The 17962-nt window shown below is 42.9% G+C and overlaps 1 protein-coding gene across 2 annotated transcripts in view; it reads left to right on the top strand.

Moving 5' to 3' along the window:
• Nucleotides 1-707: 707 nt before the first annotated feature.
• The window catches only part of PFKFB4 (6-phosphofructo-2-kinase/fructose-2,6-biphosphatase 4), a 113096-nt gene continuing 95841 nt past the window's right edge, over nt 708-17962 (top strand). Inside the window, exon 1 of one of the 2 annotated variants that reach the window (XM_032772899.2) lies at nt 708-1049. In XM_032772899.2, the coding sequence (XP_032628790.1) occupies nt 986-1049 (64 nt within the window). In that variant the 5' untranslated portion in view covers nt 708-985. Of the gene's footprint in view, nt 1050-1281; nt 1412-17962 lie in introns of those variants that run through there. The other variant, XM_032772901.2, reaches the window with a different exon arrangement.

The following is a 17962-nucleotide window of genomic DNA, read 5'->3' as shown; positions in this document are numbered from 1 at the left end:
GTCTCTGGGTAGAAGGGAAAACTCAGTCCCTCACAAACTCTGATCCTTCTTACTACCCCTTGTTGGGGACACTCACTTTAGAAATGAAAAAGCTAGCGATCGTCCTCTAGGGTGATACCATCCTTCTATGGCCTTCATATATGTGTGTAAGTCTCTGGCTGTAGGAAAACAAAATTTCCCTAGTTGCAGTGATGAGCCTGGAAACAAGTGGGTCTCACTCCTATAAGAAGTGTCCCTTTCTAAGCTGCCTGGAGATGATGCAGACTCCCTCTGCTCAATAACATGTTCAGAGGTACTGTGCCCCAGGTGACAATGAGCTTCGGGATATTTTCGGGGTAGCCATGGGAGTTGAGATTGGGTAGTTTGGGGGTGATGGTGAGAGAATGATACCTGCCTCCAATCTGTATATTTTATTGGAGGGTCTCTAGTTGACCCTCAGTGTGTAAAACATTAAGCCTCCCCCCACATCTCTGCCCTAGATAGGTAAGCTATATTTAAGAACTGGGGAGAGAATCTGGCCGTCCTGGCTCCTAGTCCCCTACAGGCGGTCCTTGCTTTCTCCTGCCGATGAAGCGCTTTGAGATCCCTCGGAACGAAGGGGCGCAGCGCTGGTTATTATTATATCATCCCTCCGCCTCCTTCTCCACCCCTCCTGCCCAACCTCTCCAATCACCGTGCCGGCGTTGCGGGAGCGGCCGGTGCCCTGTGCAGCGGGAGCGCACACCCGCTTCCAGCGCTGGGAGACCCTCTCCAGGGCTCTGCGCCCTCAGCGGGATGCCGCCGCGCCCGGCTGCGTTACCGACCCGTCTCCTTCACCTAAGCCCGGCGCAGTGAGCGGGACTGGGCGCCCCCGGACCCTGCTTTTTCCAGCCAGCAAAGGCGGTGGGTCTGGGCGCCCCTCGGACGCAGCCGAGCGGGTCTGGGCGCCTCCTTGGCTGGCGCAGCTTGCGGAAGGGGACGCGGGTGCCTCCCCGCCCAGGCGCAGATGTCGGTCTCCAGGTGCAGCAACGGCGGCTGTCAGGGGCGGCCGCAGAGGCGGGACTGGAAAGGTGAGGGCGGCGGCAGCGTCCCCGGGGAAGGGGCCCGGCTGAGTTCACGTACACACAGTGCCAGAGGGCAGGACCCGCGGCACTCCGCCCGCCGGGCGGCTGTGGGGGCGCTTCTCCTCGCCCGGACCGGCCGGCTGCCTGCCTGGGGGGGCTCTTTGCTAGGGCCTCGGGGCTCCGGAGTCGGAATGGGGCTGCCGCTTGCCCTGGGTCCCGCTGATATGAGGAGTTGCCCCTCTGCTCTGCGGGGGCTTCCCCTGTCTCTCCTGTCTGCGCTGTCGCGCTCCCGCTGCGCCCTTGGAGTGCGGAGCCGCTTCCCTGCCTCCCTCCCTCGCCCCTTGCGGGGGGAGCCGCCTCCTTCCCAGGTTGGAGAGTGCCCCCCCCCTTGCCCTGTGGGGTCGGGAACTGCTCGTCTCCCTGCTGCGCCTAGGGCTCCTGCAGTTGCCAGAGCTCGGGTGGGGGGCGCTCCCCTTCCCCTCTCCGGCTCCTTTCCCTCGCGGTGCCTGCCTTGGCTGGGCGACTTCTCCCCGCCGCTGAGCTGCCGTTTGTTTACCAGGCATCTCACTGGGGGGAGGGGCAGGTCTGGAGCTGCTGCTTTGATTCCCGTCTTCCTCCGTGTGCAGCTGTCACGGAGGCTTGGCTGAGATGGGTCAATGGTTTGTGAAGCCAGGCCCTTTCCAGCCTCAAGCCCCAGGCCACGCTATAGGAGGAAGTGGTACTGGTGATTCAGTAGGGAGCCGCCTTCTTCCTGAGTCAGGGTTGAACTAGTTCCTCAGCTTGGGGTTCTGGGAGGACGTAGGTCAATCAGTGCGTCTAGGGTACAAGGTGGCAGTCTTCCTCTGACCTCCCAAGCTTTGGTTCCTTTCCCCTGTGATTCCTTGGAGGGAGAGGGAGGGTTGTCTCATCTCTAGCATCTCTTTGGAGGGTACAGGAATTGAATTTACCCATGAAGTGAAGTCCACTCCTTATGGCATAGCACCTAGAGACCACAGGATATGAATGAAGTGTCATCATGGTGCAGAGTAGCACTGGCTGAAATGCTATTGGGGATGACCCATTCCTGTTCCCCTGCCCATCCCTGTTTTTGTTTATCAAGAACTTCTTGATAAAAAGGGGGAAAAGATGCATAGACTCTCTTGGAATATGAACAAGCTAAATAGACAGCCAAACTGCAGAATGTCAAACCTATAGACATTGGTATCTTTTTAAACCCAGCAATTAATTCTCCAATAGGTGGTGTTTGTGTTGTAATGCCTAAGGAGCCTGTCAGGATGCGGGTATTGTTGAGCTTGGTACTGTACAAACATGTAAATAGGCTATCAATTTTCAAGTATTTCCAGGTTCTTCCATCTCTATGCAGTCATCCAAGGGCTGGCTGAAGGGAAATTAAGACCCAGATACCACAGCAGGTGGTTGGATGGGAAATGGAAACTTTGGCTTACACTGGGAGAACTGGAGCAAGTCAGGGTGCCAGAAGCCTGAGGAGAGATTGCGAAGTAGAAAAAAGGCATGATGTACATAAATGTGTTAGAATGCCAGAGTCTGTGACTCGTTCCAAATTAGTTTTTAATATTGCTTCCCTACTGGGGTGTTTTGCTCCTGGAGGTGAGATCTTTGGAATGAAATGTTTACTTGTGGTCACTATAAACATTTTGCCAAGGGCAGGTTGTTAACTGCAGTATTCTGGTAAATTCTTAGGAAGCCAACTGTTATCTTTTGTATTTTTCTACTCTCACAAAGAGAAGCTGTTCTTAACTTTCTGTCTTAAACAGCTATGTAGTGCTACTAGGAGGAGGTCTACCCCAGAAAGGGCTGAATTTCAGGAATGCATTAAGTGGTCAGTGTATTGATAAAGTATTATGAGTATCAATTCAGAATGAAAGGTGCCCCAGAAATGTAATTTATTTAAATGATACTGAACATTTTGTATGCTGGTTCAGTGAATCAGCCCGGATTAAGCCTTTTTAAGGAAAAGTGTGTCATACAGATATCCTAAAAAATCACCTCTTACTTTGGTGGAAGGGTGAGAATAGATTTGAATAGTATAGACAGCCCACCCGTATCATAATTCTCAACCTGTTAAGGCCTAACTGGACATCAGCCCATAATAAGGGACCCAAGGAGATTGTATGCCCTAATGATAAGGGTGATATAAAGATCTTGGTAAATGATATAATAAATCAGGAAACTTAAAGTCATGAGAGACTCGTGCTTTTTTAATATAAATGTTTTCTGTGACCCTTGTTTTTAGCTCCTTGCATGTGAACAATTTGCATTAAATACTAGATAACAGAAAGTTAGTATGGGTCAAATTAGGGTAATTTGAGAGGTATCCCATGGTGTGGTCACTTGTTTTTACAGTACTATGCTTATGTAAAAAGCTAAAAATTGAATTGAATAATAATGATTATCAGGCTTCAAACCACACTTCAATATCGTATTGAGCAGTTCCAATTTTTTCCAAAAAAATTACAAATGTGGTCTTACTCAGTTGTTAGATGCTACCTTAATTATAGTTGCAGTTAAAATTGGTGATTTAATGTAAATGAAAAATAATAAAAACTTGAACAAAGTTATTACTGCATTTATTTATTCACACAGTTTTTGTATAAGGCTTCAATCCTGGAAAGAGGCATATGCTCAAATAGGACTAATCATGGAGTGATAGTTAGTCCTGTGTTTAACTGTTTGCAGACTCAGGTCCTATATTTATAATCTAAGACAACTTCAGAATTAATATCTTTGTAATTCAGTAATTGTCTTTAATTGTTGACAAAGCAATAAAAGTGTATATATCCCAACTTACTAATATTGCAATGAGAGCTTGCTTTTGACATTTACTGTTTCTTTGGGGTTTAAATTTTCCATACGTGATGGTGAGTGTGAGTGTAGGTGTGTGTATTTTTTCTCTTCTGTGGTCAGGATGAACATAAAACATTTTGTCTGCTGACTCTGTTCCTCTTTTTAGAAATCGACAGGTTGTAAAGTTCTGACTCTTTTTTTGTTTGTTTTGAGTATTTCAATTTTCTAATAAAATAAAGTAACAGCTCCTTTTATGGGAGGGTCCTCATTTTGACACTTCTAGTGGGGGGAAAAGATATTTCAATTGAGGAATCTAATGTGAGTCTGTGCTTTCAGACCTGGAGTAGGCAATATGAGTGTGATTCTATGATAGGGTTGCTTGTGATGGAAGGGGGTGGGGCTCAGCAGCTGTGGGGCTTGCTTCTGGTTTTCATATGTTCCCAGAAACTCATAGTTAAGAGTTTCAACTGACCATCTGCAGGGATAAAAAGGGACTCAATTATTTCCCTTCAATTATGGGAGCCACAGATACTGATGCACTGTGGTCATTACACAATAGTTTAGTCTCCTGTGCACTGTAATACTTCGGCCTAATTTCAGTTGTTGGGTTTAGTGTGTGGGTGCGAGATGGTGGTGTGTGATGTTCTGGAGGTCAGACTAGATGATGCGGTGGTCCCTTCTGGACTTAAACTCTATGACTCTGCTTCTTAGGAGAATTCACAGGATGCTTGTGAAAAGATAAAAAATTATGAAAATGAAATATGATTAAAGAAATAAAAGGGACAAATTTCACATTCATTTTTTTCTTTTGTTTTTATCACAAGATTTTCCCCATTTCAGATAAATTAGTGTAACAAACAGTGCTAAAAGTGAAGAAACATAGTGTTTGTCTCTCTCTGGGGGAATTAAAGCTCAGAGAGTCTGCTGATTGGGTCTTTTGTGTAACTGGACCCTTCATCAATTTGGCCATTGAAAATAGACTGACCAGTTTCACATTTTGTTTTTTAGCCCATTTCTGTGAAGTGCTGGGATATTACTGGGATGAACACCATATAATAGCCTATAACACAAGGAAACCATAATGTTATTCTTGAAGGTTGTGAACTTCTTAAAAAGTAGGAGTAGACTGTGCATGGGCCTAGTTCAGGGGTTCTCAAACTGGGGATCAGGACCCCTCAGAGGGTCATGTGCTGTCAGCCTCCACCCCAAGCCCCAGTTTGCATCCAGCATTTATAATTCGGGTAAATATATTAAAGTGTTTTTAATTTATAGGGGAGGGGTCGCACTCAGAGGCTTGCTGTATGAAAGGGGTCACCAGTACAAAAGTTTGAGAACTACTGGCCTAGTTTCAGATAGTCTTTGGTGACATTTTGCATGGTTGCTTATTATTAATTTTTATATTTTTATATATATATATATATATAAAAAAAAATTCCCCTCTCACCCCTATGGGTGGTATGTGTCTTCCTCAACCTCGGGTCCTCTACCAGGGGCCTGGGAGTTTGAGGGTTCTGCGCAGTATCTTAGCTGTTCCTAGCACTGCACTCCTCTGACAGAGAGCTCTGATGTTGTTCTGGGATCTGTTGGAGCCACTCACCCCAGCTTAGGAGTCACAGCCCGAGTGCTCCTACCCACACTGGGACCACTTTGGCCTTCACTTTCCAACATCCTCTCTAGTTCCTCTTCAGGCCCTGGTACTTCTCCAGCTTCTCATGTTCCTTCTTCCTGATGTTGCTGTCACTTGGCGCTGCTATATCTATCACCACCGCTGTCTTCTGGTCCTTGTCTATTACCACGATGTCTGGTTGATTGGCCAGTACCTGCTGTGCCGTCTGGATCTGGAAGTCCCACAAGATCTTAGCCCTGCTATTCTCCCAACCTTCTGTGGAATCTCCATCTGGTCTTGGAAGGGTCTAGCCCATACGCTGTGCAGATGTTCCTTACACAAGCCAGCAACTTGTTGTGCTGTTCAGTGTATGCTTTCCTGCCTGCATCTTACATCCTGCCACTATGTGTTGGACTGTCTCTGAGCTGCTCTGCACAGTTGCACCTTGGTCCTCTCTATGGTGTAGACCCCTGCTTCAATGATCTGGTGCTCAAGTGCCTGTTCCTCTGCTGCTATGATCAGTGCCTCAGTGCTGTTTTAGTCCAGCCTTCCAGCCACTGGTAGATTTCCATGTCAGCCACTCAGCTATCTTCCGATGTCACATCCCATGCAGGGTCTTGTCTTGCCATGGCACTTCTTTCTGCTTGGTCTTCCCTCCATGTCTGCTGCTGCCTCAGGCATTCTCTCAGCAGCTCATCTTGGGGCCATCTTACTGATGTACTCTGGATGTTCCGGGTTTCATCCAGCAGTGGCTTTGACGCTCACCAGCCCCGCCCGCCTTCTTTCTGGATGGTATATCAGTCTCTGGGTGTTGGACTTGGTGGAAACATCCAGTGCATGTGAGGAGCTTCCGGGTTTCACATCGGCAGCCTCCATGTCCTCCTTTGGCCAGCTCCACTATACCGACAGGGTATCTGATGACTTGGCAGGGCGTATCCGTTGATGGCTGGATCTTGTTCTTCCCAGACTGAGCTGGCTCTTCAGGACCTGTCTTATCCTTTGGTGATACTTGGATGTTGCTGTCCTCCTTGCCTCCTCCTCATGGTTTCCATGTGACTGTGGTACGCCAAGGTACTTGTAGCTGGTCTGTATGTCTGCTATGTGGCCTGCTGGTAGTTCCACCCCATCAGTCTTATATATATAGTTGTTTCTGGGCACCTACAAGAACATGGGCCTAAATGTCTGTCACATATTAATATGGATGCAGGTCTTAAAACTTGTTTTAATACATATTCAGATAACTATTAATCACTTTTTTGTAATTGAATATCAGTATGTAACTAAACTGATGTTTGTGGCTGTTTTTTAAAGTGAAGTGACTTTTAAAAAATTTAACATGATTTGCTTGTAAATGTGTATCATACTAAAATAAGAAATCAATTTCATTTTTTGTGAAAAATGTATTGCAAATGCTATAGTTGCAAGTTACATGTAATGGAACACCAATATTGACAGCCTTTATAAGTTTTAATTTCAGCTAAGCCCATTAGCCCTGTCTGAGTTAAGAAGTTGCAAAATAGCTCCCAATAGTATCTTCAGTAATTTCAAAGACCAAGCATCTGAATCATCAAACTGAAATTGGTATCAAAACCTTTACAAATGTTGCAGGCTTTGTGCATTCTAGACACAAATGATAACTGTTTTAGAGAACACTTTAACATGGTTTCAATTGCATAACTCTACTAAGCTGTTCTAACATGGCTGCTAGAACCTCCATAGAGCCCTTCCAGGAACCCGTTCAGACGTGTTCTGGAGCACACAGAATTGTGTGACAGTTAGTGGTTTTTCTCATGTTGTTAGTTTGTATATACACAGTAGGAAGAATGCCACATGGCTTCCCACATGGAATATATTGTATTTTTGTTAGCAGCTTTTATTCACAGCTGTATTCAGTTTTTGGTGCTACAGGTGAATCATACAGTTGAGATGACAACACAGCATTGGTCTCTAGAAAAGTCAGGACACTAACCTCTTGTGTGGTGATCAGGCATTTCATATATAACTATAGTAAATAAAGAGGTGTTTTAGACTGGTTTCTCGGTCCCCATTTCCTGGTCTCATTAGATAATTGACTGTTTAGCTGTGTGACCCATTTCTCAAAAACTGTTTTCAAGATAATTTTTCCATGGCCACTATACAGTATCATACATTTCACTCAGGGTACATCTATACTATCTGCCAGATTGGCAGGTAGTGTTCAATGTATTGAGGATCGATTTATCGCGTCTCCTCTGGACGCGATAGATTGACCTGTGTATCGATGCCCGTACTCCACCTCGGCAGGAGGAATAAGTGGAGTCGACGGGGGAGCTGCAGCAGTTGACTCGCCACCGTGATGACGGGCAGGTAAATCGAACTAAGATACTTCATTGCGTGTCTTAGTTCGAGCCCCCCCAACCCATTAGTGTAGCCCAAGCCTTAGTTTCCTACTCTGGAAAGTAACTGTTCTTTGCTCTTATAGTTGGCATAATGATTTGCATATTACTTGAGAAAACCAACATTCAGGTATACATAACTCTTCTTGCAACTAAAATAGTTACAGCAGACGCTAGCTACTAATTTCTTGCAGTGTTTGTACATAGTTCTGTAATGTCATTGAAAAGCAATTGAGAGATGCATACTGTGGACACAGCCGTATTAGTTGTTTTAAAAGTGGTATTACTTTCCTTTGAAATGGGTTAAAATATGTAGTGGGATCAGGCCTTCAGTCTCACTGGAGTGAGCCAGTGCCTGCTTGCAGATGAACACAAACTTTGTGTTTAGATTAATCCCCGACGTAACTCCATTGATTTCATTTGAGTTGCATCAGGAATGATTTGGTCTGGGATATATTCTAGAATCCAGATAGTTCAGGATAACTTCCATTAGGTAATGAGAGAATTTCTGCCCTTCTGCGGATTACATACAATCTATGAATGTGTATCTCAAATCAGGTGCAAGACACAAAGCATGGAATATTTGTGGTGATGTATTTTTAGTTGCTAAAGCCAAGCTTCCATGTGGCACATGAATTCTTCTTACATACTAATTCTATGTTGAGCTCAGATGACTGGAGGATTTTAATAGGAATGTTAAATATACTTCCATCAGTTATCATTGCCCAGCATGATATTTGGATTTAGGACTGTCTTGCTCTTCCTCTTAAATTCTCTCATGCTCAGATTTCCTTGAAGACTTAGTTGATGCAGTTAAAGTAAAACATATTAAGTTTGTAGTTCATGGGAATTCTGATTTTTGTCCTTTCCATTCCTTGAAGTCAGAGAATTTCATGGCATTTTTTTTTCTGTGTTATTTGGGGAGGAGGAGAGGAAAAAAAATGTAGAAGAGCTTTAGCAGTTTTTCCATCATTAGTGTGAAACAAATCTTCCCAAGACAATGGGGAGTTTTACAGGGGTTCATGACCTTTCTCAATTAAAAAGTTCCAAGTGGGCCTGTAAGAGCAGTCCCGTGAGAACCAGGCTGACAAAAAATACAGCAACACATCTCTGTCTGAGTGAAATATTCCTGTTTGCACTTGCAGTTACCCTGACCCACATCCAGGCCCATTTTTCACTGTAGAGCAGTGTGGCTGTTCATATAGCTGAGAAACAGTTCCTCTCTTTTATTTAAATTTTCCTTCTCCAATACCATCCCAATAAACTCATGTTTCATTGAAAGGAGCCAGTTAATTGAAAAGCACATAGTTTACATTAACACTGTGAACCTGGTGTGTGTGTGTGTAATGTGTGTATATATAAACAAACTAGGGCAGATCTTAAGGTTGTGTGAATTGTCATAGGCCCATTAACTGGAAGTCAATGAGCCTATGACAATTTACACACAGTGGTGCAAATGCTCATCTGGTGTACATGTGTGTATATTGTACATAAGCAGCATTCTTGGGTAGTCAGAATCAATGTGTCTGAGGTTGGATAATGGACACTTAACTCTCTTAGGCTGGAGTTTTCGAAGGAGCCTATGTAGTGTTGCTACAGTCTTTTGTACCAATTTTGTGTGTGCGTGTGTGTGTACGAGCTACCATTTTCCATTCTGCTTGAATAACGCACCATCACAAATTTGTTCTAATTATAGCATTAAATAATGGTTTGTCTACTGTTTTCAGAATGCCATCTTCATTTCTTTGTCATCTGAGCCATATAGGTCTGCTATTTTATCTTGCTTGGAGTTTGTGTATTATAAGTTGTGATACTGCAGTCCTTTCCATGTTCCATAGAGGAATGCAAGGTTATGACCTCTGTAGCAGCCAAAGCAAAATGAAAATTTGGTTCCTTGGACTAAATCTTGTATTCAAACAAAAATGTCTTCAGTAATAATAGTGAGAAAAATACAGGGATATTACTGCTAGTAAAATCCTTTGTCTAACTTTTTTTTGTTTGTTTTTAGGTTTATTTTTTAATACAAGTATCTCATTGAGTAAATATTTGCATTTATCACAGCTCTCTTTGTTCATGTTATTGCTCCTGGTTAGTTTATCTGTGTTTGATAAATTAGATTATTTTGGATGTTGTAATTTTATTATCCATCCTCATTAAATTTATTCACGGCCTGTGTTTTGTTCTTGAAGATTCTCAGAGAGCCCACAAACTAGCCATGCTTCCAAATGCAGGAAGATGAAAAATCTACCCTAAAGGCCAGGGAACAAGATTCTGTATCAGATCATGGCATCTCAGCAGCTGTCTGTCTGGTCATACTTGTTCCTTGTGAACTAGGTGTTAACATAATATACATGTTAGCATTACACCTCTCTAAATTCAGATTAATTTAACTTCTCTTCAGATTTTAGAAAGGGGTTCTATAGAAATGGTTTTCTGACTGCTGTGTTTTTATTATAAGGGTTTTAAAATTATTATTCCTATGTGAATAAATTGCTAATTTTTTCCTTTAACTTAGTTTTTTTAAAATATGTCCACAGAAGCCCACTCATGTTACTTTCGCTGTGACTTTTCTTTCATGGCTTATCTATTATTAAAAAAACTAAGTAACAGACTACAAAAAGTCAGCCTTGAAAACAGAAGCCGTCTTTCTGTCTCAGCTTCTTGGGAGCATACATGATATTTTCTCTACATCAAAGACAGTCTACAGGTATGCACCTAAGATGCACCTGATGATCACCTATCCCAGTGATTGGATCCTTTCACACTTCTGTACTTCCATTTTCCTAGACTCACTCCTTTCCTCAACTTCTTACTGTCCTCTGGCACCTTCCCCATACAATACCAATATGTCATGGTTTAGTCTATCCTCGAATACTCTTCCTTTGAAATCACCTGCCTCTCCATCTCCCTTGTCTTCTTTATTGAGTATTGTGTGTACCTCAGTTTCTCCTCCTCTAAGACTATCTTGGATCCCTTCTAATTTGGTTTCTATTATCTCCAAGGAAAACTGCTCTTGCTGAAACTGCTCTCACAAAAACCTATGCTCCATTCTTATCCTTGACCTCTCTGTACTGCATTTTGCACTGTCAGTCATCCTCACCTCCTTCATAGTCTATCACTGGGCTTTCATGATACAATCTTGTCTTTCCTACTTGGTATATGTGTGTAAATATATCTCTCTCTCCTTACTGTATGTTCCATTCTATGCATCTGATGAAGTGAGCTGTAGCCCACGAAAGCTTATGCTCAGATAAATTTGTTAGTCTCTAAGGGTATGTCTACACTACAAAATTAGGTCGATTTAATAGAAGTTGATTATTAGAAATCGATTCGATACAGTCAATTTGTGTGTGTCCCTACTAAGTGCATTAAGTTGGTGGTGTGCGTCCACCGTACCGAGGCTAGCACTGACTTTTGGAGCATTGCACTGTGGTAACTATCCCACAGTTCCCACCGTCTCCGCCTCCGCCTCCCATTGGAATTGTGGGTTGAGCTCCCAATGCCTGATGGGGCAAAAACATTGTTACGGGTGGTTCTGGGTACATGTCATCAGGTCCCCCTCCCTCTTTCCTCCCGTGCAAACAATGGCAAAAAATCGTTTCTTGCCTTTTTTCCTGGGTTACGCATGTAGATGACATACCATGCCACGCATGGAGCCCACTCAGCTCACTGACACCGTATGTCTCCTGGGTGCTGCTGGCAGATGCAGAGCTGCAGTGCTACACAGCAGCATCCCCTTACCTTGCTTCATGGATGGCAGATGGTGCAATACGACTGCTCGCTGCCATCATCGTCCCATGGGTGCTCCTGGCCGAACTCGGTTAGGTTGGTCGGGGGAACCTGGGCAGACATGGGTGCTCCTGGCCGGCCTCAGTGAGGTTGGTTGGGGGCGCCTGGTCAAAAATGAGAATGACTCCAAGTCATTCTATTCTTTAAGTTTCGTCTAATGGACATTCCTGCCTGGAATGTCATGCCAGCTGGAGGTTTCTGCCTCAGGCTGCTCTCCCAGTGGACAGCACTGCGCAGTCACACCTACCCCAGCCTACCCCTTGCTCCCATGGGTCATGAAGCCTGGACAGTAGTAATGAGCAGTTCAGCCATAGGCTGAGCATGTGCAGAATGGTGGAATGGTAGAATGTGCCTTTGGACGTTTAAAAGCTCGCTGGCACAGTTTGCTGAGTAGGTTAAACCTCACGAAACCAATATTCCTATTGTTATTACTGCTTACTGTGTGCTCCACAATATCTATGAGAGTAAGGGGGAGACATTTATGGTGGGGTGAGAGGTTGAGGCAAATCGCCTGGCTGCTGATTACATGCAGCCAGACACCAGGGTGGTTAGAAGAGCACAGCAGGGCGTGCTGTGCATCAGAGAAGCTTTGAAAATCAGTTTCATGACTGGGAGGCTATGGTGTGAAAGTTCTGTTTGTTTCTCCTTGATGAAAACCCGCCCCCTTGGTTCATTCTACTACCCTGTAAGCCAACCGCCCTCCCCTCCCCCTTTAATCTCTGCTTGCAGAGATAATAAAGTCATTGTTGTTTCAAATTCATGCATTCTTTATTAATTCGTCACACAAATGGGGGGATAACTGCCAAGGTAGCCCAGGAGGGATGGGGGAGGAGGGAAGCACAAAGGTGGGGTAGTTGTAGGGGCACCCCCTAGAATGGCATGCAGCTCATCATAGAAGCGGCATGTCTGGGGCTCTGACTCGGAGTGGCCTTTAGCCTCTCTGGTTGTTTGGTAGGCTTCACGCGGCACTGCTGCAGGTCCCTGTTATAACCTCTGTCCTTCATGCTCTTGGAGATTTTTTTTCAAATATTCCAGCATTTCGTCTTTTGGAACAGAATTTGGATAGCACAGATTCGTCTTCCTATACAGCAATCAGATGCAGTACCTCCCGTTCGGTCCATGCTGGAGTTCTTTTGCGATTCGGGGACTCCATGGTCACCTGTGCTGATCAGCTCGCCATGCTGGCCAAACAGGAAATGAAATTCAAAAGTTTGTGGGGCTTTTCCTGTCTACCTGTCCAGTGCATCTGAGTTGAAAGTGCTGTCCAGAGCAGTTACAATGGAGCACTCTGGGATAGCTCCCAGAGGCCAATACCATCGAATTGCATCCACAATACCCCAAATTTGACCCAGCAGGGTTGATTTCAGCACTAATCCCCTCGTCGGGGAGGAGTATAGAAATCTATTTTAAGAGCCCTTTAAGTCGACGAAAATGGCTTTGTTGTGTGGATGGCTGCAGGGTTAAATCGATCTAATGCTGCTAAATTCAACCTAAACTCGTAGTGTAGACTAGGGCTAAGGTGCCACAAGCACTCCTGTTCTTTTTCCTACTCTGTCTCATTGTTTGATTTTTTTCCCCTTTCTGTTCTCTCTTTATATCTTATCTCCTGGCTATCAAATCCATTCACATGGCATCAACTTCCATTCTATTCTAATGACTCCCAGATTTAGAGTCCATCCTGGTCTGTCTCCTTCCATCCAGTTCTGCATCTTGCACTGTCTGTTCAGCATCTTTTCTTGCATGTCCCATCATCAGATTTAACTTAAGGAGTTTGTTTTCAGATATATTATCTTCCTTCCTAAATTCTCCCCACTCTGCTTCCTTCTCTCTGGCATTCAGATCTCCGATCTGGAGGTTATTCTTCACTCTTCCCTTTAGCTTGCTCCACGCATCCAGGCCATGTCAGAGTCCTGCATCTTCTTCCTCCTCCTCATGTTCCTTTTCTTTCATACTCCAGCATATTCTCTCTTAGGCCCACATTATAGTCTTTCTAGCATCCTTAAAGTCATTTTTGGTCCATGCAAAAGCCCTCTTCCTTGGTTTTGTTTTGGTCCTGTCACTCCCTGTCTGAATCCCTCCAGTTGTGCCTCATTGACTATTGCATCCCGTTCCAGCTTCTTGTTACCCTTAAAGATTTATATAATTCTGTCCCTTCCTCCTTATATGAACTTGTCCTTTTATGCATCATACTCTGCTCTTTCAGTATGTCCACCCTTGACTGCCTCAATCATTTCTATACTTTTTTCAGTGCTACCCCCTTTGTATGGAACGGTATCCTAAGACTCTACTCTCTGCATATTAAAAGTCCTCCTTGAAGATCCATTTCTGCCATGCTGACTACATTAAATCTTGACATACATATTAAGTAAAAAGCAGCATACTTTACTTCCAGTTTCCCCTCAGCTCAGTTTACTTCCCTGCCTGTTCCTAGATTGTCATCTCCTTGGGGAGCTTGTTGGTCTGGAAAGTATCAAATATATAACACACCACCACCATAAATGATTAGAATTCTAACTCGGGAAGGAATGCAAAATTCTTTATTTTCAAATTGGGTTTAATAGCAATTGTAAAATGGATGCACTTTATCAACTTTCTTTCATTTAGAAAAGACCTACAGATGGAATGTTACTATGAAAGGAAGAATGTGCCTCCTTCTGGACATGCATGCAGTCTATATTCTTGGTTTAGATGTGTTCACTCTTAAATTAATTTTTTTTGGTGAACCAGAATGCCACTTAGACCACATTTCCTTCCTCCTAAAGCTTTTTCTCCCTAATTAGTCACAATTCGTTTTAATAAAAGAGCATGTCTTACACTGTAAAAACAAACAAACAAAAAACCCTTTGTGAATTGATTGACTAGAATTGGAGTGTATATTGTGATATCAGGACTTCAGGTATCCGTTGCATGACCCCAGAGCTAGGATTCAACTTCGGTCTTTGGTAATTCATAAATAGTAGATTTACCAGGTGGGCTAAAATCAAGTGTTTGGGAGGTATGTTAAGTGTATTACATTTGGAAGTTAGTCTGCTGTTTGATAACTGCAAGAAGCACGTGCTGAAATGTTTTATATTTTATGCACAAACAGCTTTTCTGGTTTGAAAGAATCTTACTGCAGCCTGGTGCAGGTCTTACACTGTTACAGAGATGTTTATTTCTGATGTCACAGAATAAGTATAATTGAACAGAGATTAAAGAGATTCATTTATAGGAATCCTTTCCCTTGACTTGGTACTGTATGACACTTTGATTAAGAAACTAGAACGATATAACATAGCACATATATCACACGCTGTAAGGCCTGATTCCACTACATGTAACATAGCACACATTAAATGGATGAAAAAGTGGCTGTTAGGCCTCAAAATATAATTGTAAATGGGGACTCATGAAGGGTGTGTGTTTTTAGTAGGGTCTTGCAAGGATCAGTTGTTGGCCTAATGCTGTTTAGCATTTTTAATAATGACTTGGAAGAAAACATAAAATCATCACCAATAAAGTTTGCCAATGACACAAAGATTGGGGAACTGAAAAATAATGAAGAGGATAGATCACTGATGCAGAGCAATCTGGATCACTTGGTAAGCTGGGCACAAGCAAACAATAAGCATTTTAATGTGGCCAAATGGAAAGTTATATGTCTAGAAACAAAGGATGTTGGCCATGTTTACAGGATGGAGAACTATCCTAGAAAGCAATGACTCTGAAAAAGATTTGGGGGTTGTGGTGGACAGTCACTGAACAGGAGCTCCCAGTGCAATGCTGTGGCCGAAAGGGCTAATGCGATCCTTTGCATGTATAAACAAAGTAATCTCAGGTAGGAGTAGAGGTTATTTTATCTCTGTATTTGGCACTGATGTGATTGTTTCTGGAATACTGTGGCTAGTTCTGGTGTGCACAATCTAAAGATGCTGGTAAATGGGAGAGAGTTCAGAGAAGAACCACAACAATGATTAAAGGATCAGAAAACATGCCTTTATAGTGACACTCAAAGAGCTCAATCTATTTAGTTTAACAAAGAGAAGGCTTAAGGAGTGACTTGATTACAGTCCTTAAATGTCTGCATGGGGAACAAAAAATTGATGATAAAGAGCCTTTAAGGATATGTCTGCACAACAAAGAAAAACCCGTGGCAGGCCCATGCCAGCCAACTTGGGACTTGGGCTGCAGGGCTGTTTCATGACTGTGTAGACTTCCGGGCTTGAGCTGGAATCTGAGCTCTAGGACCCTGGCGGTTGGGAGGGTTCTAGAGCTTGGGCTGAAGCCCAAGCATGGAAGTCCACACATCCATAAAGTTTGCCCTGAAGCCCAAGCCCTGTGAGCCTGAGTTGGCTGGCAAGAGATACATTTTTCTTTGCTGTGTAGACCTACCTTTAGTCAAGCAGAGAAAGGTATAACACTATTCAAAGTCTGGAAGTTGAAGCTAGACAAATTCAGCCAAGAAATAATGCATACATTTATTATGTTGAGAGTAATTAACCATTGGAACAATTTGCCAGGAGTCGTGGTGGATTCTCCATCACTGGTAATTTTTAAATCAAGATTGGATGTTTTTCTAATGATGGGGAAGTTCTATGGCCTGTGTTGTACAGGAAGTCAGACTAGATGATAACAATGGTCCCTTCTGGCCTTGCAATCTATGAATCTTGTGGCCTGTCAACCCGAAGGCTTTCATTGCTGGTAAAGCCAATGGGGTTGAGCAGTAGGAAGTTTGAAAAATATTTTTTTAAAAAATATGTAGAAGAACCCACTGTGTATTCAGAGTGTAGAGTGCACATTTTAATAACTGTCCTAATCTCCTCGTTCTAGCTGAAGTGAAAAAAGTATTATTTAAATTTTGGCTGATGTGTGATTTTTAAGCCCAGTTTCCATTTAGGACGGACTTGTCTCATCACAACCTTTTCAACAGTAATGTCCAGAAATGGAAGATTTAGGTATAGGATAATATTTGGCTTGATGGTTAATGATGGTTTCTTGATCAGTCTGTATAAGTGATTCCTCTAAGGCGTGTATAGACAATCCCAAACAATAATTGACTCAGTACTTCTTCCTCAGTAAGAAGGGACAGAACTCCAAAGAATAGGCTGTAGAATGAAGTGCTGCCAGTCTACAATATCTCAGTGAGTGATACTTGCCAAGACACAAATGGAGGAAAAAAATAGGATATTAAAAACACTCTGATTCTTGCTGTGTCAAAACTTTGAGGGAGTGATTTTTTTTAACAGATGTTTTCACAGATTTTGATCACCAAAGAAGTTACTAACAGGAACGATAGTTATGTACAAATGATTTATGTTAAATAGCTATAAATATAGGCTCTGTCTTACAAATATATCCAGACTATATAGTGGCTAATATTTGCAGGATGGGACCCAGTACGACAGAAAACTGTGCAACTGAACAGCAGCAGCAGTAAAACTGAGCTGCCCTCTTCTCTGCTCACTTCAGAGGTGTGAACTTGATATAACTGGACGTTGATTCTTTTTCTGTAAAAGCAGTTGATGTTCAGAAAAGTAGAGTACTGTGTTGGCTTTATGTGCCAGGTGTAAATATTTATGTTGAATTTGTTCTTTAAACTGACGGTTTCACATTCCTTTTTACAATCTGTATTGTAAAATCCTAAGTGTATTTGGGAAAAAATGATTAATCAAAATAAAAACTTGTGAGTGTAATAGAAAATATAACTTGTTTTTACAATGGTGCAAAATATACAAAGTGTTATGAGTATAGCTTGTCATGTTGTTGGATGAGGTCATGACATCTTGTAAGTGGAGTGCTGGAAACAACAGACACATCGTGCAAGGTTCTGTGTAGAACATACAATGGAATCTGACTCGAGGATTTTTCACGTATATGAATCAGATCTTTTTGAATGCCATTTCTTGTGGGTGCTTACGTTTGTCCCTTGTTCATACTAATCTGTGGTACATTCATCATGGGATTTTCAAAGGAGCCTAAGGGAGTTACATACCCAGTTGTATTCAGTTTCAATAGGAGTTAGGCACCCAGTTCTCTTAGGCTACTTTGAAAATCCTAGCTTCAGTTGTTAGAAACAGATTGTCAACAAAAGCAATTACTTCCAAAGATAGGAAATAATTTCACAACTTTTGGGTTTGTAGATGAAGTATGTTAAGTTGTGGTAAAATTGATTAGGGCTTCAAATTGCCTACCATGATGCTAATGTGGCTAGTAGAACTTGTTTTGTATCTTTGAACGAATTAATCTCCAATTGCATGTGCCTGGTTTGGGAACTCACGTGTCTATGAATCTGGATGGTAATGCTCTTTCAGTGAGAATTATCAAAGGGGCTGGAGAGGAGTCTTGCTCATATCCAGTTGTTTTTA

This window comes from Chelonoidis abingdonii, chromosome 16 (assembly GCF_003597395.2).
Source record: "Chelonoidis abingdonii isolate Lonesome George chromosome 16, CheloAbing_2.0, whole genome shotgun sequence".
Classification (NCBI taxonomy): domain Eukaryota; kingdom Metazoa; phylum Chordata; order Testudines; family Testudinidae; genus Chelonoidis; species Chelonoidis abingdonii.
This window is presented reverse-complemented; position numbering and strand designations above follow the sequence as displayed.